This window comes from Vombatus ursinus, unplaced genomic scaffold (assembly GCF_900497805.2).
Source record: "Vombatus ursinus unplaced genomic scaffold, bare-nosed wombat genome assembly UNPS02013066.1, whole genome shotgun sequence".
Classification (NCBI taxonomy): Eukaryota; Metazoa; Chordata; class Mammalia; order Diprotodontia; family Vombatidae; genus Vombatus; species Vombatus ursinus.
In genome coordinates, this window is record NW_020952844.1 from 1 (window position 1) to 25,939 (window position 25,939).

Sequence of the window (25,939 nt, forward strand, 5' to 3'; positions counted from 1 at the left end):
CAGTGACCTCAGAGATCTGACCCTCTGGACAGTGACCTCAGAGATCTCACCTCTGGACAGTGACCTCGAGATCTCACCTCTGGACAGTGACCTCAGAGATCTGACCTGAGATCTGCCTTCATGTTAGGATGTTAAGATTTAGAACTAGGAGAGAGCTCTGAGGTCACTTGGATGGGTCTCCTCCACTTTCCTGGGGCTTTTACATCTCGAAAATATAAGGGCTGGACTGAGTGGTCCCTAAGGTCTATGGCAGGTCAGATTCTTAGATAACATAATCCTGTAGTCTGGCCCAAGGGTCTCATTTTGCAGATGAGGGAATTGAGTGCTAGGGAGGTGAAGCACTTTGCCTGGGTCACCAGCCAGCAAGGGACAGAGGAGACGCAGCTGACCATTGGAGGTGACGATGTGTCTCTGCCCAGGTCTCATACCAGCCCCACTGTACTTTCTACTGCACATTCACAGGTGAGGAAGGGGAGGCCCAGAGTGGGCACTGCCCTGTCCATGGCCACCTAGCGGTGGAGCCGGCTCAGCCCTTATATTTCTGACCTGCCCAGGGTCACACAATGTCTGAGACTGCCAGTAAACTCAGGTCTTCCTGATTCCAGGTCCAGTGCTTACTAACAATAATGATAATAATAACTAACACTGTACCCTTACTGTGGGCCAGGGAGGGTGGGCCACCCTCCCAAGAGGGTGAACCAGAACCTCCAGACGTAGCCCATTTCCTTCTTGACCCCCTCTGACTGTTGGGGGGTCTTTGCCTATTGCTGTGTGCATTTCCTTCCTTCTGCTCTGACCGCTAACACGACGTCCTTTACGCCTCCAGGTCAAGAAAGGGTCATCATTGCCGATGACCTCCCACACCCCTTTGGACTCACACAGTACAGTGACTACATCTATTGGACCGATTGGAATCTCCACAGCATCGAGAGAGCCGATAAGGTCAATGGCAAAAACCGGACCCTGATTCAGGGCCACTTGGACTTTGTCATGGACATCCTGGTCTTCCACTCTTCCCGCCAGGATGGTCTGAATGATTGCATACAAAACAACGGACACTGTGGGCAGCTGTGCCTGGCCATCCCCAATGGTTACAGATGCGGATGCGCGACCCATTATACACTGGATCCCAACCACAGGAACTGCAGCTGTATGTGCCTTGGACCCCCTTCTGTCCAATCTCACCAAGAGTTACCCCCAGGCCTGGGGGAGGGGGAGGGGGAGGGCTATTGGCCTCCTGTCCACTTAAGGGATGGCGTTTTGATTCTTGAGTCAACCAATGGGCTGAGCCATTCAGTTCAGTGATTAGGCACCTACTGTGTGTCAGGCACTATGCTGGGCACTGGGAACACAGACAAAAAGAAAGTAGTGTTTGCCCGCCAGGAGCTTACATTTGATTTAGTATGGTATATGTTGAAAAAATAAACGCAAAGTAATTTTGGGAGACAGAGGAGTCGGGAAAGGCCGCCTATAGGAGGGGACGCCCGAGTCGACCCTTGAAAGGAATTGAGGATTCCAGGAAGAAGAGGAGTCGTCCAATTGAGGGCAGCCCATGCCAAGGCGTGAAGGCAGGAGATAGAATTTCGTGTATGCGCATTATAATTATTTGGGTGGTTATTTAAGAGATTGTCAGCTCCCTGAAGGCAGGCAGGCACTCCATCTTATTTCCTCCCCGTGTCCCAGGTGCCTCGCCTACAGTAGTCTCTTAATAAATGTCTGTCAGAGTCAGCCAAACTGAATGAGAAACCATCCTGGACAACTGGGGGTGGTCCCATTTGTCTCCTGAATTTTTTTATTCTGAAAGTTTCCAGGACTAGGCCAAATCTAAATTGTTCTCCCCTGAGTGTTTGAGAGCAGGTTAGAATTCTGAAGACGTGACCGTTAATCCAAACAAGCCTTTCCCCACCAGGCGCCATCATTCAAACCTCAGCCTCCCAAGCCAGTAATGGGATTCCCAGAGTCTAGGTGGGGAATCAAGAGTAGTTTGGGGGCGATGGTGCATTTTAGCTCAGAGGCAGCTCAAAGTATCTCAGGCTGAAAAACAAATCACCTAGTCCTAGAGCTGAGAATAGGAGCTGTTGGTTTGAAGGATGAAAGAAGTCTTCTCTCGGGTGAGGTCAAAGCAACCAGAAGACATTACTGGAGTTGGCATTAAGGACAGGAGGGTTTCTTCTTGGCATCCATGTCGTTTTTAATATCTTGACCTGAGCTGGAGCCTTGCCTGGTGTCCCCAGTGTAGGACACGCGCCCGCCAGCCTGGCTTTTCTCACCAGACTTCTCCTTTTGCCTTTTCTGGCCCCTTCATTCAGCACCCACCGCCTTCCTGCTGTTTAGTCAGAAGTGTGCCATCAGCCGAATGATACCAGATGACCAGCAAAGCCCGGACGTGGTCCTCCCGCTGCACGGCTTGCGGAACGTCAAAGCCATCGATTACGACCCACTGGACAAGTTCATCTACTGGGTGGACGGGCGTCAGAACATTAAAAGGGCCAAAGACGACGGGACCCAGGCAAGTCTGCTTCTCGGATACGGGGGTGGGGAGCGGGTGTGCGACATCAGCACAGGTTTGCACACCTGTCCTCCCAGGAGCCCGAATCCCAGTTTTTGTGCAGTGAGGAGGAGGAGGACGAAGATGACGTTTATGAGGCTGCTGCTAGCTGGCATTTATAGAGCAGTTTAAGATTTGCCCAATGCCTTACAAATACTAACTTATTGATTCTCACAACCACCCTGGGAAATAGGTGCTATTATCCCTATTTTGCCGATGGGAAATGTAAGGCAGATAGAGGTTAAGTGACTTGTCCAGGGTCAAACAGCTAGTAAGTATCTGAGACTGGATTCAAACTCAGGAGTTGCTGACTCCAGATCCAGCGCTCTGTGCCCTGTGGCACCCCTAATGTCCTCTGTGAATGTCAGAATATCATCCTGGCCCCATTGGTGTTGTCTACAGTAACTAATCACAGCCCTAGGACCGGTTATCAGTGGGTGACTAAGTGCAGAATTAAAGCTAGTTAACCTTGCTTAATAAGCATTTGTCTTTGCGGTCACAATGCCCACCTGCAGACCTCTTCACCCAGTCCCAAGCCCGCACCCTCATTCTGCCTCTGCCTCTGCCATGATGAGCCTTTGGGGCTGACCCCAATGGTCGTGACTCTTCTGCGTCAGAGAGCAGGGAGCTCACGGGGTCTGTAACTATGTGGGACAGGGAGTGCTTTGATCTTCATTGATAGGGACCGGGGCGGGCTCAGAGAGGACCTTTGCCCTGGGCGTTGGAAGGGCAGAAAGTGCTAATTGTTGGATGGGTGCTTCCCCGCAGTGAAAGCAGAAAGCGTGGGGTGTACATTGCCTGAAGGGCTCTGGAAGCAGGCAGTTCTGCTGTGACAGGCTGGCTGCAGGCTGCAAACAGCTCAAAAGAGAGGCTTTAGGAGACTTTCAAGTGCCACCTGAGCCATTTGGGAAATTACCTTTCTCTATTCACCCCAAATCCTTGTAATGATGAAAGCCTGGAAGCAGTCTTGCTTCATTAGGGGCAAAGTCCTTCTCCTGTGGTTGAAGGATAATTCGATAGTTGGATCAAGTTTACAGTTACTGGGGAGGGAGGCGTATTCTTTGTTGTTACGTCAGATAAAGTCCCTACTTGGAGATCTAGTCCTATCACTTACTTTGCCCCGAAATGTCCCCAAAACATTGCACCCTGCATCAATCACTCCCAGTCGGGTGGGCAGCATGCTTGATCATGAGTCTTTGGAATCATGCTTGGTCATTGAGCGGATCAGAGTTCCAAAGTCTTTCAGAGTTGTTGAACTTTATTACATTGTTGCTGTTGTAGAAATGATCGTCCTGGTTCTGCTCGCTTCACTTTGTATCAGTTCATATAAATCTTCCCAGGTTTCTCTGAAACTCTTCGCGGCGTCATTTCATTGAGCACAAGAGTAATCCGTTGCATTCATACCCCATAGTATGTTCTGCCATTCCCCAGTGGATGACCACCTCCTCATGGCAGCACCAGGCTGCATCTGGAAGACCACCTTTATACATATTGACTGTGTGACCCTGGGCAGGTCACTTGTCTTGTCACCGTGGCCACAAACAGCTCTAACACTGTACGCAGTAGAGAGGGTGCTGGTCTGCATTGATTGAAGCTGTTCCCTCATAGGGAACTGTCTCTACCAATGAAATCGGTTCCACTCCAAAATACAGTGTAAGAGAGCCCAGTTCTCCGAGCACGTCCTGGGGGCTCTGCCTGCCGCCAGCCCATATGGAGCCGTAGGGTATCTGCTCCCTGAAATCCAAGATGATGCAGAATGGAGGAACCAGGCTGTCCTCTACAGCGGGTATTCCCTGATTATTGCCAGTCCACTCACTCCACGGTGAAGGAAAGGGTTGGCCAGTAGGCCCTCATTGGCCAGATCCCCATGACGATAATAACAGCTCACATTTATGTGATGCTCTAAGATTTGCACATGGCGCTGAGAGTGGTGACCCACGCCTATAACCTCAGCTACCAGGGAGCCTGCGGGGGGAGGTCATGTGAGCCCAGGAGTCCTGAGCTGCACTGGGCCATGCCAATTGGATGCCCACACTAAGGCTGGAGCCAACGTGATGAGCACTTGGAAGTGGGGGGGGGCACCAGGCGGATGGGAGGAAGGAAGGAAAGTTTGAGAGTTCTTTCTATACTTTATTTCATTTGGTCCTCACAACAACTCTGCGAGGTTGTTATCTCCATGTAACAGATGGAGAAACCGAGGCCGAGAGAGGTGAAACGACTTGCCTGTGGTCTCAGGACTAGTCAGCCTCAGAGGTAGGGTTTGGACCCAGATCGGCTGGCTAATTTGACTTTCTGGACTCAACGTTCACTCTCCGTTGGCTGGCCATTTCACATCCTCCCCCCAGAAGAGTGCGAGCTCCCTGAGATCAGACACTGTTGAGAGTGCTTGTGCGTGGTTTATATCCTTAATGCCTACCACCTATTAGGTACTCACTGCTTCCTGAGCTGAATAAGTCAACGAGTGACTGTGAAGCGCCCGCTGTATACCAGGCACTTACCTGTCCACAGAGCACCAGGCTGGGCGTGAATACAAAATTTAGAGAAAGCGCAGTGCCCCGCCCCCAGGGAGCGCACAGTTGAGGATGTCCCCATTAAAATGACTGACAGCTGAACTTCCATCTGGTTCCGTGTTGCAGCCCTTTGTTGTGACTTCTGCAAACCAAGGCCAGAACTCGGAAAAGCAGCCGCACGATCTCAGCATCGACATTTACAGCCACGCCCTGTACTGGACGTGCGAGGCCACCAACACCATCAACGTGCACCGGCTGAGCGGGGAGGCCATCGGCGTGGTGCTGCGTGGGGACCACGACAAGCCCAGAGCCATCGTGGTGAACGCCGAGCGCGGGTGAGGGACCAGCGGCCGGGATGGCGCGGAGGAGAGTCAGAACGAGCCCCGTCCGTTTCCTTACTTGTCTCAGGGCGTAGTGGAGGGTGCTGGGCTCGAACCCCACCTCGGGCGCTTCTCAGCCGTGGAGCACGCAGCTTCCTCCTCCGCAAAGAAGGGCGAGCATACCACCCTTCACAGGAGGGTGGTGCGTGCGAGGGTCAGAGGAGAAAATGTGCGCACCTTAAAGCACCCTAGAAATGTCAGCTGATGTTAGGAGGCGCATGCACTCAGGGAAATCATTTCTCACCTGCAAGTCTCAGTTTCTTCTTCAAGCCAGTGATGGCTTGGAAAGTAGCAGTACCTTCTGCTCAGTATTGTTGGGAAGGTCGACTGAAATAATGCCTCTGAAACCTGTTGCGAGCCACGAGGCACCGTCCACATGAAAGCAGCTAATCTAGTTGAGATCAAGTCTTATTTTTAGTTCCATGTCTGTAGGTAATGAAGCAGTGGCCCCCTGAGGACACCATACTGGATTTGGAGTTAGGAGGGCACGGGTTCCAACCCCACCTCTGAAACTTATTAAACTACTCCATCACGGTTCAGGCCCCCAAGTAGAGTTACTAGCTGTGTGACCTTGGGCAGATCATGTCCCCTCTGAGCTTCACATGCCTCTTGAAGGCGTTAAGTTATAGTTGGGCAGCGCTCTCCCTTAGTGGATGAGTGCCCAGGCTGATGGAATCCTAGGCTCTCGATGTCTTGGCAGACCTGAGCGGCGGCTGAGTGTATCACACTCCCCGACCAAGAAATTTGAAAGGAATATTATGCTGAGCTCTCCTGACCAATTCCAAGATGACTGTTTTAGAGCTGGGAGGGGTCTTATAATAGGCCATCCACTCTAGCGTCCCACCTGGCATAGGAATCCCCTTGAAGGCATCTTTGAGAAGGATTTATTAATACTTCCAGTGATGAGGATCTCACTACCTCACAAGCTGGCCTTCTCCATTATTGGACGCCTTTCATCTTTAAGAGATTCTTCTTTGGAGCCAGAATCTGTCTTTCTTCAATGTCCCACTCACCGGTCCTATTTCAAAATAATTGTCCTCCTACCCTGCCCCCACATATAAGAGCCCTAGAGCAGCTAGGTGGCGCCGTAGTGCGTAGAGCGCAGGGCCTGGGGTCAGGAAGACTCATCTTTCTGAGTTCAAATCTGGCCTCAGATGCTTATTATCTGTGTGACCCTGAGTAAGTCACTTCACCCTCTTTGCCTCAGTTTCCTCATCTGTAAAATGAGCTGGAGAAGGAAACGGCAAACTGCTGCAGTATCTTCACCAGAAAACCCCGGTGGGGTCACAGAGGGTTGGAAATGACTGAAAATGACTGAGGGAGAGATATTTGAAGACAGCATCTCTAACTGCCACCTCCCACCCCGGTTTCTATAATAATTCCTCCTATTGAATTGGATTTTGGCGTTACGCCGTGAAAAGAGGACCCAAGTTAGACCCCTGGCTCTGCCACTTCTCTGGGCCTCAGTTTCCTCATCTGTAAAATTTTGTTATCATAGATCTGAATCGGGAAGAGGCCTTGGGCCGACAAGCTCCACCCCTTTCATTTTACAGTTGAGGAAACTGAGGCCCAGGGAGGCAGAGTGACTTACTTCAATAGTGCCAGATAGAATTTGAACTCAGGACCCCGTCCTCCAGGGCCAGTGCCATTTAGATGCTGGGTCAGATGGTCTTCAGAGATACCCTCTGGAGTTCCAACGATGAGAAATGACACGGTCCCTGCTGTCAGAAGGCTTCTGTCTCATTCTTCTGAATGAGTTCCCTGACCTTGCTAAGGCTGGCTCGGCTGGGGTGGGGGAGATCTCCGTCGGCCGCCCTCGCTCACGGCCTGCACGCCTGTCCTTGGCAGGTACCTGTACTTCACCAACATGCAGGACCGCGCTGCCAAGATTGAGCGGGCGGCCCTGGACGGCACCGAGCGGGAAGTGCTGTTCACCACCGGCCTCATCCGGCCGGTGGCTCTGGTCGTTGACAATAAGCTAGGCAGACTCTTTTGGGTGGACGCTGACCTGAAGCGCATCGAGAGCTGCGATTTGTCAGGTAAGTGCCATCCTGCAGCGGCCCTCTCGGGTTGGGTTGGTCCTGCCTGGTGCCAGCGGCCGTCTGGCTGGTCTTCTTCAGTGCAGGGGCATCTCGGCTGGCCCAGGGTGTCAGCTTTGGGGCGGATGACCGGGGTGGGGCTGTCAGTCGTGCTTGGAATGTAGGCTTTGAACAATGGTCAAGTTTCCCCCCGAAGCTCAGGGTCAGTGCCCACGAGGGTGGCCGGCTATATATACCCAATCCCCAAACTCCAGAACGTTTCTAAGCTGCCTGAGGACTGCAGGGATCTTACCTGGGGGACACTGAAGAAAAGGCCCCTCCTTCTTTAGGGGTGCTTCCAAGCATCTTAGAATCTCTTGGGAGCTTGAAGCTGGGGTGCCCCTCTTCTGTCATCCCTGAAAATTGAGGCAAGCTCCTCAAGCCTCCTGGTCAGTACCCACCAGCCCTGTGGGCACATGACCCCTCTGAGCCTCCATAGTGCCCCTCCTGTCATGGGAATAAAATGAGATGCCACGTCCTTGCCATCACCATCCTTGTTATTATTGGAGGCGGTGTGATGCGTGGGCAGAGAACCGACTTAGAAGCCGGGAGGACCTGGGTCCGCATCCGCCTTTGGCAAACGCTCCTCCCATTATTACTTTCTAAATCCGCCTCCCGGTGGGGCTGAGGGGAACCCGTGGACAACCTGTGTCTTTCATCGGGACATTATGATCATTCCAGTAGGACGCAGACACTGGCGAGCACCGTCTCACCTCTGAGCTTGCTTCCCCAGCACGTAACAAGTTCTTAATCAAGGATTGTTGGTTGGTTGGCCAAGCGTTGGCATCCCCAGCTGCCTAGGATGCCCTCTGCCGTGCCAGTCACGACGTATAGGGCACTGCCTTTCCCCGGCTGCCCTTCAGACCCGTAGTTTAGGAGCGGGGCAAAGCCAAGCTCCAGACCCCCGGCCAGGCTGGGGTCCGCCCGTCCCTGCCGGAGCCCCTCCCTCTGTGACCTCCCGTCTCTTCCAGGAGCAAACCGGGTGACTCTGGAGGATTCCAACATCGTGCAGCCCATGGGCCTGACGGTGCTGGGCAACCACCTCTACTGGATTGACCGTCAGCAGCAGATGATTGAGCGGGTAGAGAAGACCAGTGGCTACAAAAGGACCCGGATCCAGGGCCGGATCTCTCACCTCACGGGGATCCACGCGGTGGAAGAGATCGACATGGACGAGTTCGGTGAGATGGCCCCAGCCATGGAGCCCATGGCTCCAGGCCTCTCTTTTCGCCCTTTTTAGGGAAATCAAGGGCCTCCATTCAGGTCTGGGGGCTGCCCCACAGCCCTGGACGAGCTATTTGTCCAGCTGCCGCACTCATTCTGTCTCTGGCATCTACCTTTGCCCAGATGGATGCCCACCCTCGCTGGGCATCGGCTCCACCTGCTAGACTCCCTGGCTTCCTGTAAGGCACAGCTTAGGGGACACCTCCTGCAGGAAGCCCCTCTGGATCCTCCTGGTTGTACCCTTGGGGCGCTACTTTGTATCACTTGTATTCATTTCCTCTTGTCTTTCTCTTAATAGAGCATCCCCTTCTGGAAGGTAGAAAGTATTTTGTTTCTTCCCTGTATCCCCCCCCCCTTAGCACAGCGTCTACCTTGGAGTCAGTGCTGACCAGCAAATGTTTGCTGCCTGGGGGGGGGGTGGGATGGGCTTTCCTTTCTCGGGGCCTCAGTTTCTTCATCTGTAAAACAAGGAGTTTGAACGAGACGACCCTTCAGGTCCGTTACTGATGTGCATCCCACGGTCACCTGGTTTCTGCTCACTCCCAAAGGCAGCTGGTGGCATGAGAGATAGAGCGCTGGGCCCGAGTTCAAATCCAGCCTCAGACGTTAGTGCCCAGCTGTGTAGCCCTGGGCAAGCCACTTCTCCTCAGTCTGCCTTGGTTTCCTCGCTTGGGGTTGGCGGTCACACCCTGCTCACCCGATTGTCGTGAGGCTCGAGCGATAGAAAGGATGTAAAGTGCTTTGTGGACCTTGGAACGCTCCAGGAATGCTGGCTATCATCGTTACTCTTACTAGCTTCTCATGTGTAAAATTGTAATAATAATAATACACCGGGTTGTTGCTCGGTCATTTTTCAGTCACATCCGACTCTTTGTGGCCCCGTTGGGGGTTTTCTTGGCAGAGATGCTGGAGGGGTTTGCCATTTCCTTCTCTGGCTCATTTGACAGATGGGGAAACTGAGGCAAACGGAGTGACGTGACTTGCCCAAGGTCGCACAGCTAGGAAGTGTCTGAGGCTGGGTTTGAACTCCTGACTCCAGGCTCAGCTCTCTGTCCTCTGTGGCGCCACCTGCTGCCCCAAAATAATATACTACCAACCTTATAAGAGAAACGGGGTCATGGGCTGACTTCCAGGCTTAGCGCTGAGACTTGAGAACAGCACGCGTATACGTGACACTGTGAGGCCTGCCAAGTGCATTATAGCTGTTACCTCATTTAATCTTCACAACATCCCTGGGAGGGAGATGCTATCATTGTCTCCATTTTACAGATCAGGAAACTGAGGGGCAGAGAGGTTAGTCAGGTGACTTGCCCAGGTCACACAGCTAGTGTCTGCAGCTCTCGACTTCCTGATTTCCAGTCCGGCGTTCTCGCCGTTACGCCCCCTCGCGGGGGAGGTGGGACGTGGAGGGGTCCCCGCAGACACCGCCGGACCAGACGGGCACCTCGTCTAGCGGGGGACGTTCTGCCCTGGCTCCTTGGCCGCGGGACTTCTCTGGCCACGCGCCCAGGGTCAGGAAGGACGCTCCCCTGAGCACGTCTTGGGCCGTGTCCTTTCTACAGCTGCTCATCCCTGCTCCCGAGACAACGGAGGCTGCTCCCACATCTGTATCGCCAAAGGCGATGGCACCCCGAGGTGCTCCTGCCCCGTCCACCTGGTCCTGTTACAGAACCTCTTGACGTGTGGAGGTAGGTCCCGGGTCATTTTACTTCCCTTCTAAGGACGCTGGTGAGGCTGGCTGCCTCCTTGAACCTCCCTCGTTGTCATTGGACCTCGCCGTGCCTCAGTTTCCTCATCTGTAAAATGAGGTGGTGGCGCTCGGTGACCTCCACATCAGGGATCCTATGAACCCTTCCAGATCTCAGCAAGATCTGAGAGATCCAGTGGGGCTCGTGTGTGTGAGTGTGTGTGTGTGTGCGTGTGTGTGTGTGTGCGTGTGTGTGTGCGTGCGTGTGTGTGCGTGCGTGTGCGCGCGTGTGTGCGTGCATGTGTGCGCGTGTGTGTGCGCGTGTGCGCGCGTGTGTGTGCGCACGTGTGTGTGCATGTGTGTGTGCGTGCGTGCGTGCGTGTGTGCGCGTGTGTGTGTGTGCATGTGTGTGTGTGCGTGCGTGCGTGCGTGTGTGTGTGTGTGTGTGCCGGGCTCAGTGTGAATAGTCTAAGTCAGCCCTTCACGTCCCCAGCACGCAGCCTCCACTGTGCCAGTGACCCCAAGTCAGGGAGGACGCAGTGCCTCCCCAGGAGCCCGTCATGCCTCGGGACGGCTCCGTTGGTTAGGACGGTTTTCCTGCCATTGATCTGAAACCTCGCTGTCTCTCTGCTCCTCACTCTGCCCTCTCTCTTCCGAGGGAAGGTCCTTCCAATACACTGAAATGGCCATCGGGTCCCCACCCTGAGCCTTTTCTTCTCCCATCAAACAGCTCTAGTCTCTTCAGCTAATCCTCGAGTCAGGAAGACCTGAGTTCAAATCCCGTTTCAGATCCCTACTAGCTGCGTGACCCTGGGCAAGGTACTTAATGCCAGGCAAGACAATACGTGGCAGAGAAGGTGCCTCCCTGCGTCGGAGGCGTCTCCTTTACTAATGAAATCACAAACCCAGACTCTTTTATGTGTGTGTCTCTGTACATACGCACATATCCATGTACATGCCCGTGTGTTCTGTGCGCATATCCACATTTATGTGCACAGGAAGAGTAAGGTCAGCTATTCAAGAGGGCCACGTGAGACGGGCTGGCCGCCCGACCATGGGCTTCCTTGGTGTCTTTTCCCTAGAGCCCCCGACGTGTTCCCCGGACCAGTTCACGTGCGCCACCGGGGAGATCGACTGCATCCCGATGGCCTGGAGGTGCGACGGCTTCCCAGAGTGCGACGATCACAGCGACGAGGCGAACTGCCCGCTGTGCTCGGCCTCCCAGTTCCAGTGTGAGAAGGGCCAGTGCATTGACCTGCGCTGGCGGTGCAACGGAGAGATCGACTGCCAGGACAAGTCTGATGAAGCGGACTGCGACGGTACGGTGACGTCTCATGACAGCGGGGGCCTGGGGGGGCCTCGGGACAGTTCCCACCGGGCCGCTTAGAACCCAATCCCACCAGTCTTTTCTGAGCGCCCTCTGCGTGCCCGGCGTGCGGTAGGGGCTGAGCACCAAAACGCCCTCAGGAAGCCTTCGTTCTTGCCAAGGAAGGAGGCACTGAGGGCTGGGGGACTCAGGAAGGACGTCCAGGAGGTGACTCATCACTCGGGCCCCGAAGGAGTTCTGAGGCAGGAGGGAGGGCTTGTCAGCCTTGGGACAGCCAGGCAGCCTTAGCGAGGCTTGGCGGTGGGAGATGGAATCCTGAATTCAGGAAGCGGCGAGATCTCCAGTTGGGCGGGAATGGAGAGCGTATGAAAGGGGGAGTCTAAATGAAATGAGAGTCCGAGGAGATGCCCGGCCGAGGGGGTCGCTTTGTGTCCTCTGGGCGGTAGGCAGCCGCTGAAGGTTCATGAGCAGGGAAGCAGCATGGCCAGGTGGCCCGTGACACTTAGGTTCGAGAAAGCAGCTTCGGAGAGGTGTTCGAAGTTCTTGGAGAAGGACAGCATTGCCGTGGGTGCCGCTGGGAGGGTCAGAAGAGGACCCTCGGTGCCCTCTTCTTGCTTGGCACCGCGGGTACTGGGCGTCGGCTGGTGACGTTCTTCCAGCCACAGCGGTTGCTGACAATGTCTGCTCCAGAAGGAGCATGTGGTGGGATGGTCGGGAGAGCTGGCTGCTGAGTCCAGAAGCCCCAGGTTCAGGTCCTGCTGTGACCCTGGGCGAGACACTCAGTGCCTTCTCTAAGTTTGCCCAGCAGGAGCCCAGAAGTCTTGGGCAGGCGTGGCTTATAATCCACGGGCCTCGCCCAAAGGTATTCCAGATTCACACAGCCCAAGTCCTGACTCTCCTGTCCCAACCCCCCACATTTTCCCTGCTGAGATATTTCAGAAACATGCCCCCCCCGGCACCCGCCCTCTGCACTTCCCTCCTCCCTGGTGCCCGGCGGCGGAAGATCCAGAAGCCGAGGAGGAAAGGTGTGGCCGGTTCCTAGCCTTTCATCCTGGCTCCTCAGCCTCCAGGGCTGGGTCCCTGGCTCTCAGAACGTTTCCTCTCCATCTTCTGCAGTCAGGGAACGGGATGGCGGAGTGAGGAGTGTGATGCTCTGAACCTCGGTCTTCTCACCGGTAAAAGAGAATTGTGCTCAGTGGTTCCTGAGGCCCCTTTGAACCCTAAGTCTGTGATCTCTGCGCCGTTCCAGAGGGCTCTGGACGTTGACTTAGGTCACGGGGACCATGGCATCCACCCCAGTCTGGCAGAGCAGGAACTGAGGCGTGGACCCGCCAAGGGCGTTGTCTCTTTTTCCTCATAAAATCTTGACAGTAGGAAGAAAAGGAAGCCGTTGGCGGGGAAGCGGCGTCCGGCATTTGCCAGATGGGACGTCCCCGAGTAGCTGTGAGCCTTCCCCCCTCTTCCCTTCTGCTGTCGCCAGCACCTGGGCACCGGAGGCCTGCCCCCACGTCCACGCTTGCAAAGCCTTCCACCCTCCCCCCTCGCCTCCCGCGGCCTCCCCCAAGTTCCTTTGTCGGCCCCCTCTCCTGCTAGACGGACCTCCGCTCCATCTCATCTCTCCCTTTTGTCCCAGCTGGCCATAGGCACACCTGTCTTTATAATTTAAAAATTGAGTCAGGAAGCTAGAGTTTCTGAAAGGGGCCTCATGCTCTATCCCAAATCCCCTTTTTTTGCTTTTTTTTTGTTTTTTTGTTTTTTGTTTGCTTGGTTTTGGTGAGATGATTGGGGTTAAGTGACTTGCCCAGGGTCACACAGCTAGTAAGTGACAAGTGTCTGAGGCCGGATTTGAACTCAGGTCCTCCTGACTCCAAAGCCGGAGCTCTATCCACTGCGCCACCTAGTTGCCCCACCCCACCCCCCAAATCCTCTTTTAAAAACCTATAAACAAGATCATTTTGTGTCAGTGAAAGGGCCTCTTTTCCTCAGGGGCTCTATGCAATGCAGGGGTTGCTTGGGCAGTCTTTGCACTCCCGCCTGGCCTAGGACGTCTGCTGGAGTGTGTCTGACCTTGGGCTCAGCCAGCCCGAGGTCATTTAGCCTTTTTGAAAGGTCCAAGGGCCACTCTGGGAGGACGAGCCCCTCTGGTGTGAGGGCTGCCGTTTTCGGGGCTGCACGTCCACCTTTGGCGTCTGCCTTCACCCATCTCTGGCCCGTGGGGTGCTCCTGCATCAGTGGGTGTAACTTGGATGTAGGTGCAAAGGAGCGGTCAGCTGGGTAGGAGGAGAACCTGGAGAGAGCGATGTCACAAGGGCCTAGAGAGAAGAGTCTGGGGAAGGAGAGGGTGATCAGCAGGGTCAAAGGCCGTAGAGGTTTAGAAAGGTGCGGAGGGGGAGAGGCCATCGGACCTGGCAGAGACCACCCCGTCCGCTTCCCTCGTGCGCGAATGGACTGTAAGCTCCGTGAGGACAGGGCCCATGCCCGTTGCAGGCTCCCCTACACTGAGCACACCCACAGTGGTTAATAATGTTTATTGATTGACGCAATGGAAGTCTGTAGCTCACTGAGCATTTACAGACCCCAAGGTGTTCAGGACAGAGGCGTCGTCCCTCGATAGCGGGTGCGGGGTTGTCAGGCCGAGGCTGACTTACTCATCTTGGCTTTCTTCCCACCAGCCATCTGCCTGCCCAACCAGTTCCGCTGTGCCAGCGGCCAGTGTATCCTCATCAAGCAGCAGTGTGACTCCTTCCCCGACTGCATGGACGGTTCTGACGAGCTCTTGTGTGGTGAGTGGGGGAGGGGGCAGCGGAAGGGGCAGGGGGCACCCTGGAGTCGACTGGCGCTAACCCTGGCTACCTGTGTGACCTTGGCCAATGCCCTTACAATCCAGTCCAATAGACATTTTTTAGTGCCTACTGTGTGCCAGGTATAGTGCTAAGCCTTGGGGGCACAAATATGAAAAAGACAGTCCCTGCCCTCAAGGCCCTTACAATCTAGTGGGAGAAGACAGTACCCAAAAGGAGGATGAAAAGCAGAAGCAGGAGAGGGTGCCTGGTGCAGGGCTGTGGTGGGCGGAGATGAAACTGAGCACAGCAGCTGGTGGGCAGTGAAGAGCTGGCTGGGCTGTACCCGGAGGCTTTGGGAAGCATTTTTTGCTCCACCTTCCAGCCCTCCAATGTGAGTACCAGAGCTGGAGCAATCTCCACAGGGATGAGCTTTTCCTGGAACGTGGGGGGTGGGCATGAAAGAAAGATGCTGGGGGCAGGAAGACCAGATGGGTGGCTGGTGCCGTTGTCTGTGAAAGACAGAACTGAGAGGACAGCTCCATAATGTCTCTGGTGACACATCCCTCTGCCTCTCCAATAATACAACCCCTTGTTGCCGGAGAGGGAGGCCCTAGTCGGGTCCGGGAGGGATCCTGCACTCAAACCGGTGCTTCTTGGGCTCATGAAGCCGGTCATTACCCAGCTCAACCCACCTCTAGGCTGCGTCACTCAGGGAAAGTCCGTGTGTCCCTGCTGCCTCCCTACTCCGCCTGCATCCGGCCACAAAGGCTGGAGTATAGCAAGTGGGAACTCGGGGTCTTTTGGAGAGGATGCCAAGGAGGGGAACCTCTGGATTTTGTTTATGATGATGTGTAGACGGTCAGGTCCCCATCTAGCACTTAGAGCACAGTGCCTGGCTCATGGGGGTGGTGCTTAATTAAAGCACGGAGGTCAATTGTCATGTTCATTTAGTGGGGATTCTGTTTGTCAGGTATGTTATAATGGGGATTCCTTTTGGGTGTGGATTGGAGTGTGAGGGGCCCTTCCAACTCTCAGATTCCGTGATGGACTGCTTAGATTAGATCTGGACCTATGATTTCATGGTCCTGATCCTGCCAATGCAGATGGGCACCTGCTTGGTAGCTTAACAGCCTTAGAGAACCGTCTAAGAGGCTTTGCCTGGTAGATGACCTGCCCAGGGGTATCAAGGGTATGACCTGCCATAACATGGCAGAAGAGAAGATTGGAATGCAGGTCTTCCTGGCTCCAAGGCCCCCTCTCTAGCTACCCCACTATAGGCCTCTCTAATGATCGATTCATTGAAATAAATAATATAGAGAAGGACAAGTGCCTAAGCTGAGCCCTGGGCTCCAGACTTTCCATAGTGGCGGGCCAGCGGTATTCCATCTTTCCATACCCAAGATGACGCCATTGCTGTTGAAGTATCATTGACTGTTCCTGTCTTTCTCTTGGCAGAAATCACAAAGCCCCCTTCGGATGACCCACCCTCCCACAGTAACGCCATCGGCCCCGTCATCGGGATCATCCTCTCCCTCTTTGTGATGGGAGGGATGTATTTTGTTTGCCAGCGAGTGATCTGCCAGCGATACGCAGGGGCCAGTGGGCCGTTCCCCCACGAGTACGTCAGTGGCACCCCTCACGTCCCCCTCAATTTCATAGCCCCTGGCAGTTCTCAGCATGGCACCTTTACAGGTAGGGATGAGAAGATGTACATAAGACGCTCTTTTTACCTGAAATCTATAGATCGAATGAATGTCAACTGGTGTTACTATTAGTGCTGTTATTGAGACCGACCCAACTTTCCACGGTCTTTGGATGGCGGCAGGGGGATAGGAACACCATTTTGTTTAATGTTGTGGAATATGGGATGCAATCCAGTGGTGATAATGGAGCCCAGAAAGATGGCAGCATGGTAAATGCCATACGTGCCACCTGCCATGGCTCAGTGCGTGGGGTGGGGGGCGGTGACCATTCTTGGAGTCTTGTCTGCTGTTTGGGTGGCGTATTTTAGGAAGAGCAGTCAGCTGGAAAGTGTCCAAAGGAAAGAGGACAGGATGGTGTGAAAGGCCTTGAGCTCATCCCTTATGGGAATCAGTTGAGGGAACTGGGAATATTAGCCTGGCATTAACTGTCTTCAAGTTTCCAATGGGCTGCCATGTGGAAGATGGAAGTGAGAATTAGGGGGCAGCTAGGTGGCGCAGTGGATAGAGCACCGGCCCAGGAGTCAGGAGGACCTGAATTCAAATCCGGCCTCAGACACATGATACTCACTAGCTGTGTGACCCTGGGCCAGTCACTTGACCCCCATTGCCTCACCAAAAGAAAAAAAAAGAAGTAAGAATTAGGAGCAATGGGTGGAGGCTGCAGAGAGAGAAATGTAGGCTCAGGAAGAAAGCTGAAGCAAGGAGAGCTGTCCGAAAGGGGAGTAGGCCGGCGGCCTCAGAAGTTCCAGGGCCCGCCCCACCGGAGGTCATCCTGCCAGGTCTGGAGACCTGACTGTCAAGACGAGTGGCGGTCAGGATGGGCCGGTCTTGATGACCTTTGGCATCCCTCCAGCTCGGAGATTCTGGGCTTTCCAGGGTCTCCTTGGTGATGCAGACCCCTGTCCTGTCCCGCCTGGCAGCACAGGAGCCCCCGCTCACCCCCCTCCCATGTCCCTCCACAGGTATCTCCTGTGGCAAGTCCATGATCAGCTCCATGAGCCTCATGGGGGGCAGCAGCGGCCTGCCCATCTACGATCGGAACCACGTCACCGGGGCCTCGTCCAGCAGCTCGTCCAGCACTAAAGCCACTTTATACCCACAGGTGAGTGCAGGGAGGGGCCGCAGAGCTGGGGTGGCAGCCTCTTCTCAGGGCCTCCCTGCCTCCACTTCCCAGAAGGGGAGACAACAGAGACAGAAACCCAAAGCGCCGTCATTGGTGTTAAGGGCAAAGCCTCTCCCCTTGAGCGCCTCTTTCTTTCTTTCCTTCTTTTCTTTTCTTTTCTGCCTTTTCCTTCTTCCTTTGTGTTCTGTATTTTCATTCTCTTTCCTCCTTTTCCTCCTTCCCTTTGTCCTCTCAAAGCCAGGGCGTGAACCCCAATCTTCCGACTTTTCCGTCCAGCCGTCTTGTCACCAAACTACAACCTCCACTATTCAGTTTGATTCACAAGCATTGGCCAAATCTGCATCAGGTGCAGAGGACGGTTCTTGGCACTGACACAGGAGTGACTCGATCTTGCTGCTTTCCAGAAGCTTCTCCTTTGCTGAGGGGGTGGGGGGAGAGGGTGGGATCGAGACCGTGTGAAGTCAGAGACCGCACTAGCAACTATGGTGCCTCGCCCAGGTCACCCAGCCAGTATGATGGGTCTGCCAGGCCTGCGTGCTGGGCCGCAGGAGGTACAGATGGGAGGAGAAAGGACGGCCCCCAGCGCCGGGGAGACCAGAAGTGTTCGTGTGTTGGATCATTCCTGGCTTCCAGTGCTGCCTCTGGCCACCGACCTGCTGGGGTCCTGAACCAGGCCCTCCCCTTCCCTTCATCAGACGCGGTGTTCTCACAGCTCTGGCGCCACTCCGCTACTATTCAATGGCCAGGAAGTGGATGTGGCACAGAAAGCGGGCTCGGACGCTTGAGCTGGGCCTTGGCTTCCCAGAGGCAGAGGAGGCTTGGTCCCCAAACTGCTGCCCCCTCCAAAGGAGGTGACCGTTGTGGACACAATGGGTGGGAGTGTGTCGAGATCCAAAGGGCCCTTGTTGATGCTGGCCGGGGGGCTGATCCGAGGGAAGCAGACGCTGACGGAGATCTCGAGCACGCGGGCCGGATCCCAGGCCACGGCTAACAGGAAACGCTGGGACTGACGGGGACGGCCTTTGTTCTCTCTTGGACTTTCTTCCGCTCGCGTCCCCTGCTTTCTAGTCCTGGCCTTTCCATCTCTACTACAGCCTCCTGGATTCCAGTGGACGCTCAGGATTCTGGACCCAGAAAAGTTCCCTGAGTTCAGCCTCTCTGGGCCTGAGGCCTCCCTCCCCTGAGGGAGTGGCAGCCTGTTGGAATTCACATCAACTCCACCAGGCCAGTGGAGACCATGGAGGACGGGCCCAAACTCTTGCTTGGAAACCAGCTAGATTTAGGATTTTTGATAAGCTTTGGTTTTCCATCATTCCCATCATCTGGTCCGTCCATTACCTCAGACAATCCACAGTTAGATTTGGGGAACCGGCATTCATTGACATGAGAGATTTGGATAAGACAGTGGTGTGAGGTCTGTGTTTTTGCTGCTCATCAGAATAAATGTTTTAGGTCACGAAATCAAGAGAGCACTAAACACCAGACCTCATCCAGGACACAGGAGACCCAGGAGAGGATGCTTCCTTTCAGTCAACAAGCATTTATTAAATGCCTACTGTATGCCGAGCTTTGTAGGTGGCCACCCTTGCAGACTGGCTTTGAAAACCATGACTGGTCTAGGTCTGTCATCTGATTAAATGAGATCATGTCTGTTGAGTGGTGCTACAGGAATGGCAGTGATGTGTGTTACCTCTTCGGTGGGAAGAGCATGGAGATGTTGGTCAGTCAGTAAGGATTCATTAAGCACCTACTGCGTTCCAAGCACTGTGCTAAGCTCTGGGGATGCAAACAAGGCAAAAGCCAGTCCCTGCCCTCCAGGAGCTCTCAGTCTCGCTGGGGAGACAGCGAGCAGGAAGCTATGTGCAAACAAGTTTCATCCAGGCCACGTTGGAGAGAGTGAACGGAGGGAAGACATTAAGGCAGGGAGGCAGGAAAGGGGCCTCATACAAGTGGAACTGTAGCTGAGGCTTGAAGCAAGCCAGGGAAGCCAGTGGGCAGAGATGGGAAGGAGATGATTCCAGGCACAGGAGGACACCTGTGGAATGGCTGCAATCAGGAGATGGCGTGTCCTGTGCAAGGACCGGCGAGCGCGTGGGGAGAAGGCAGGAAGGGTGAGGGGGAAGGGGTTTTTCACTACTTAATAGAATTTTTTCTCAATTACACGTAAAGATAGTTTTCAACATTCACTTTTAAAAGATTTTGAGTTGCAAATTTTTTTCTCCCTCCTTCTCCGTCCCCCCTCTCCAAGACAGCCAGTAATCTGATATAGGTCATATGTGTACAACCATATTAAACGTATTTCCACATTAGTCATGTTGTGAAAGAAGAATCAGAACAAAAGGGAAAAACCATGAGAAGGGGGAAAAAAGAGAAAACAGGATGCTTCGATCTGCATTGAGACTCCGTAGTTCCTTCTCTGGGTATGGTTAGCATTTTCCATCATTAATCTTTTGGAATTGTCTTGGACCATTGTATTGCTGAGAACTAAGCCTATCAAAGCTGGTCATCGCACAGTGTGGCTGTTACTGTGTACAACGTTCTCCTGGTGCTGCTCACTTCACTCAGCATCAGTCCATACAAGTCTTTCCAGGTTTTTCTGAAGTCTGCCCGCTCCTCCTTTCTTATAGCACAATAGCAGTCCATTACTTTCATATACCGCAACTTCAGCCATTCCCCAACGGATGGGCATCCTCCCAATTTCCAATTCTTTGCCACTGCAGAAAGAGCCGCTATGAATATTTTGTACGTGTGGGTCCTTTTCCTATTTTTATGATCTCTTTGGGATACAGACGTAGAAGGTGTATCACTGGATCACTGGATCATTTTTATAGCCCTTTGGGCATAGTTCCAAATTGCTCTCCAGAATGGTTGGATCAATTCACAACTCCACCAACAATGCATTAGTGTTCCAGTTTTTGAGGGGGCAGGTTTTGAAGGCTTTGAATGCCAAACAGAGAATTTCCTTTTTAATCCTGAAAGAGCCACTGAGGCTGATTAACGGGAGCATGGAAGCCTATGAGATCACCAAGTGAAAAAATGTAGAAGGAGAAGAGAAGAAGACTTAGCCCAAAGCCCTGGAAGACACTCACCTTCAGCGGGGGTGACCTAGAAGAAGATTCGACAAAAGAGACTGAGAAGGAGTGGTCAGAGAGGGAGGAGGAGAACCAGGAGAGAGTGGAGTCCAGAAGGGGCATCAGCAGTGTCCGAGGCCGCAGAGAGGTCAAGAAGGCCGAGGGTTGAGAAGAGCCCATTGGATTGGGCAGCTGAGAGGTGACTGATAGCTTTGGAGAGAACAGCTTCACTTGGCTGAGGAGGACGGAGGGCAGCTGTTGCGTTAAGAAGACAGTGGGAGGGCAGGAAGTGCAAGCCTTGTGGATGGCCTCAGGCCACACAGCCACGCGAGGGAGCAGACTGTGGGATGGGATGACAGCTAGTGGGCAGGGAGGGATCGGGGAGGCGTTTGGAGGATGGGGGAGATGTGGGCATTGCCGATGGCCAACCCCAGTGGCTTTTCTCAGTCCTCGTTCTCCTTGACCTCTCTGCGAACCCCTGTCTCCTCCGCCACACTCTCTTCTCTCTGGGTTTTGGGGACACTTCTACCCCTCTCTCTCTCGGTTCTCCTCCTCCCTCTCTGACTGCTTCTCCTCAGTCTCCTCTGTAGGCAGCAGGAAAGGAGTCAGTAGACTGGGAGAGAATGAGGATAAGTGAGAGAGCGGAGAAGCCAACGGGGGCAGCCTGTGGGAGGAGGCCGGACAAGCTGGGGTCACTTGTGCAGTAGATGGTTGGCCTTGGTGAGGAGGCGGGCCACCTCTTCGTCTGAGAGGGGGTGAAGGAGAAGATGACGGCTGACTGCATGGAGCGCTGGGAGATGAGGAGAGAAGGAGGCGCTCACAGCGAATGGCCTCAGTTTTTCAACAAATTAGGAGAGAAGGCTGGTCGGGTCACATTCTGTTTCAACCCAGCCACAAAACTGAATGTCCGAGTGGTACAGCGGATAGAATGCTGACCTGGCGTCTAGGAAGGCGCGGGTTCAAATCCTGACTCTGTCACAGCCTCCGTCTAACTTGCTTTTCCAAGCTCATTCCACATTGCTCTCTTCTGTACACTCCACAGTTCAGCCAGATGGGCCTTCTTGGGCTTCCATCACGTATAAAACACCATTTCTCATCTCCGTGCTTTGGCACAGGCTGTCCCCCATGCCTGGAATGTACTTCCTCCTCATCTGTGCCTTTTGGAATCCCTGGTTTTCTTCAATACTCAGCTCAAGCGCTCCCTTCTGCGTGAAGCCATGGACCACCCCTGCCCAGCTCCGAGAGCATTCTCTCCCTTCCCAAACCAACTTAAGTATTAGTCATTTTTCAGTTGTGTCTGACTCTTCATGACCCCATTGAGAGTTTTCTTGGCAAAGCTCCTGGAGTGGTTTGCCATTTCCTTCTCCAGCTCATTTTACAGATGAGGAAACTGAGGCAAACAGGGTAAAGTGACTTGCCAGGATTACACAGTTAGGAAGTGTCTGAGTCTAGATTTGAACTCATGAAGATGAATCTTCCTGAGTCCAGGCCCAGTGCTCCATGCACTGTGGCGTCACCTAGCGGCCCGATAACCATCTCCAATCATCCTGATCTCTGTCTGGCCACTGGACCCAGAGGGCTCTGGAGGACCAAGTGAGGCCGGTGACTTGACTTTGCACAGCCCTCCCTGGGTTAAACCCAGCTCGCTCGCACGTCATGGCCTCACCTCCCTGATGTCATGGTCCTCTTCAAAGGACGACAACTGAAGTATTGACTTTGTGTCTGTTCATAACTGCTTAGGGAGATGTACAGGCATGTTGTTTCTTCAGAAGAGTGGAAGCTGTTCATGGGCAAGGCTTATTTTTATTTTGCTCTGTCTCTGTGTCCCTAGTTCTTAGTATATACTGTGCTCAATACACAGTGAGCGTCCTCTTAATAAATGTATAGTGATTGATTGATTAGCTCAATCAAAATTCAGGTTAGACCAGGAAGAGACCTCAGAAGTCGTCTTTCACAGATGTAGAAACTGAGGCCCAGGGAGGTTAGTGACTGTCCCAAGTGTATCTAGGTAGGAAGCATCAGTGCCAGGCACCTAGCCAGAGTGCTAGCTCTGGGTCGAGCAGCCCTGGTGACCCCTTGGAGCCCCAGGCAGGACTTGGAGTCTAAAGTCCTGGCCTTGAATCTCAGCTCTGACACCCGCTGCCTGTGTGACCGTAACCAAGTCATTAACCTTTCTAGCCTTCAGTTTCTTCATCTCTAAAATGAATGTGGTGGTTGTGGGTCTGGGGCAGACTAGTGGATCCTATGGATGCCTTCTTCAAATGATGCTCTGAGTTTTAAAAAAAAATCATAATTGAAGGAAATGCTAAATTTCAGGAAAGGTCAATGAAAATTAACACATAATATTTTTCCCATCCAAGTTCATGGATCCCCTGAAATGTATCTATAGACCCCCCCGAGGGATTAAGAACCCCTGGACCAGATGAACTCTAAATCTATAATCCCAAATTATGATTGGGCCGTGGACTGCAGTCACTTCTGTGGAGGGCTTTTCGGATTGACGATTCTTACTGACGAAGACTTGGGGAGCTCGGGCTTCCATCTCTGGGAACGGCACGCGACACGGCTGGCAGTCCGCGTGTGACTCCCGGGTCAAAGCCTCCTCTGCAGCCTCCTGGGATCTGGGTGACTCATAGCAGGAGACAGCGCTGCCCAGCTGCGGGCAGGAGGGAAGCGGGGGAATGAGAATGAGTGTGTGAGGTGCTGAGCTCTCGTCCTCTCCCTCCCCAGATCCTGAACCCTCCCCCTTCTCCTGCCACTGACCGCTCTTTGTACAACACAGAGATGTTCTACTCTTCAAACATTCCTTCGACCACGAGATCTTACAGGTACGTGGATTTCCCCCCGCCCCCGTCCGCCTGCCAGGCGATGGCGTAGGGGTCCCCCGCGGCACGCAGGAGGGAGATGAGACCATTGATCTGCTCGAGGCCACTCAGTAAGTTAACGATGGCGATGGCCACGGGCCTGAACCCAGGTTCCTGGTTCCTAGTTCATGGATGAATCCTCAAATCAGATTGTTGAGGTAATAGGATCATGGATCTGGGCTGGACAGAACCTCAGAGGACATCTAATCCCCCTTTTACAGATGAGGAAACTTAGGCCCAGGGAGTTTTAAGTGGCATGCTCAGGATCCTACATACACCTAATGAGCGGTCAGGGTGGGATTAAAGCCGGGTCCTCTGCCTGCAGGGCCTCTAGCAGAGGGTGGCTATTCCGCAGGATTAAGTCAGTCCCCATCCAACACTTAGTGTGCATGGAGGGGGCGGGCGTGGCTTTCTGTTCATTGCCAAGCCCGGCCCACAGGGCTGGGGCAGTAGTGGCCAGGAGGGAGGGGGAGGTTGGCCCAGCTGCCAGCCCACTCCTAGAATCTGCAGGATTTCCCAGCCGGGGAGCTGTCCAGTACAGAGGTCTTGTGCCCCCTTGTGGCCAACCCTGAGAACAGCCTCAGCAGATGGCAGGCACCCAGTTTGGGAATCCAGCCGGGAGACCTGGGGCTCCAGGGCGGACTCCAGCCCCAGGGAGCACTGGGAAGAGCTGGACAAGACCCCAGGCTGTGAGGGACTGGGTACAGCAAAGGGCCCCGCCTCCTCAGGAAGGCCTGGACCTTGTTAAGAGTTGTAATAATTGGCTACTGCTCAATGACGGTGATGCCGCAGGAGGCGTCGGGCGCCATCTTGTTCCGTGTCCTCATTGTACAGAGGAGGTGAAATGATTTGCCCGGTCATGTGGATCATAATTGTCAAATGCAGGATTTGAACTCAGGTCACTCACATTTTTATAGTGCTTTAAGGTCCGTAAAGCACTCACGGAAATCTCGTGAGTTAAGTGGCTCTAAGTAGGAATGTCCCCATTTTACACAAGAGGAAACTGAGACTCATACAGATATAGTGCCTTGAACTAGTCGTCGAGCTGGGAGTAACCCTGAGTCTTTGGACTCCAGGTCCCAGGGCTCTCTTCTACTTGTATCCTCCAGGGTCCAGACCCGGCCTAGGCATACCAGCTGCCCCAGCTCAAGGCGCCTGGGCCTGCCTCATTTCCTGGACAAGTGGACACTGGCCTCCTGGCACCAACGTCTTTGTTTTCCCTCTTCCCTTTCCAGACCGTACATCATCAGAGGGATCGCGCCGCCCACGACGCCGTGCAGCACAGACGTGTGTGACAGCGACTGCACCACCGGTCGATGGAAGGCCAGCAAATACTACATGGATCTGAACTCAGACTCGGACCCCTACCCACCCCCGCCCACTCCCCACAGCCAGTACCTGTCAGCGGAAGAGAGCTGCCCACCGTCACCAGCCACTGAGCGCAGTTACTTCCACCTCTTCCCACCCCCGCCCTCGCCCTGCACGGACTCCTCCTGACCTCGGCCCCACCACCTGGGCCTGCATCTTCCCTCTCCCCTGTAAATATTTTTAAATATGAACAAAGAAAAAATATATTTTATGATTTTAAAAAATAAATAAATATGGTTGGGATTTTAAAACACAAAAAATGTGAATAATACCAGGGTGGGCAGGGCTGTGAAAACTTTGTACAGTGGAAAAATATTTATAAATTTAATTTTTTAACTTAATTCCCTTTCTTTCTGTGCTACTTGACTTGGGTTCAGAGCCTCGAGCCGGCTGTGGCGTGTACGCGTCCCAAGATCTCGACGGTTTTCAAGTCATCAGTTTGTTTGGGTCCATCTCTGTGTTGGCCGAACCGAAGGATCCCACTGGGTTGTGGGATGTGGTTACTCAGGGTCAGTGCTGAGAAGCGGACAGTGCCCTCCCACCCTTACAGAGAGGGAGGGAGAAGCCGGCTATTGACCCTGTTCTACGGAGCTGGTGTGCCAAGATACTGTAGTCAGAGTGTTTGGACTGGCTTATTTTGTCCGGAGTTTCAATCCACTGGAAATCTCCATTTCTTAGCACTTCGAGGCCAAACGTAGACTTGGTAGAGTCCAAGAAGCCTTCTCAGTGTTGTGTTCGGTTGTTTTTCTGTCATGTCCAACTCATCCTGACCCCAACGGGGTTTTCTTGACCAAGATACTGGAGTGGCTTGCCGTTTCCTTCTCTAGCTCATTTTACAGATGAGGAAACTGAGGCAAACAGGGTGAAGTGACTTGCCCAGGGTCCCGCAGCTAGGAAGTGTCTGAGGCCAGATTTGAACTTAGGAAGATGAGCCTTCCTGACTTCAGGCCCGGCACTCTATCCACTGTGTCACCTAGCTAGAGGCTAGCTGAGCAGCAGAACCATGGGGTGGAAGGTGGGGTAGGACATAAGGCTGAAAACCCTAAGGAAACTCAGAGACTACCTAGTCCAACCTGGACCTGAACTGAAACCTTGGGTGACCCAAAGCCAACATGGGTCATCTAGCCCTTGCTGGGAAACCTCCCATGAGGGGAACCAGCCACCCCAAGGCCACCCATGATGCTTTGGGACAGCACTGTCGGCTTGAGAAATTGCCCTTACATCAGCCTAACTTACTCTTTGCAATTACTACCCTTAAGAGATTATACGGTCC

General features: G+C 53.7%; 1 protein-coding gene across 1 annotated transcript; it reads left to right on the forward strand.

Moving 5' to 3' along the window:
• Positions 1–309: 309 nt before the first annotated feature.
• Positions 310–25,007, forward strand: LOC114040389 (low-density lipoprotein receptor-related protein 5-like; the record flags this gene model as incomplete). Its single annotated transcript, XM_027858483.1, has 13 exons — positions 310–397; positions 827–1,150; positions 2,310–2,509; positions 5,185–5,393; positions 7,287–7,477; positions 8,488–8,697; positions 10,303–10,428; positions 11,510–11,746; positions 14,427–14,537; positions 15,993–16,229; positions 17,203–17,342; positions 23,165–23,262; positions 24,534–25,007. Coding segments are annotated over 13 exons (2,433 nt in total), but the record flags the coding sequence as incomplete, so codon positions are not given.
• Between the last annotated feature and the right edge of the window lie 932 nt (positions 25,008–25,939).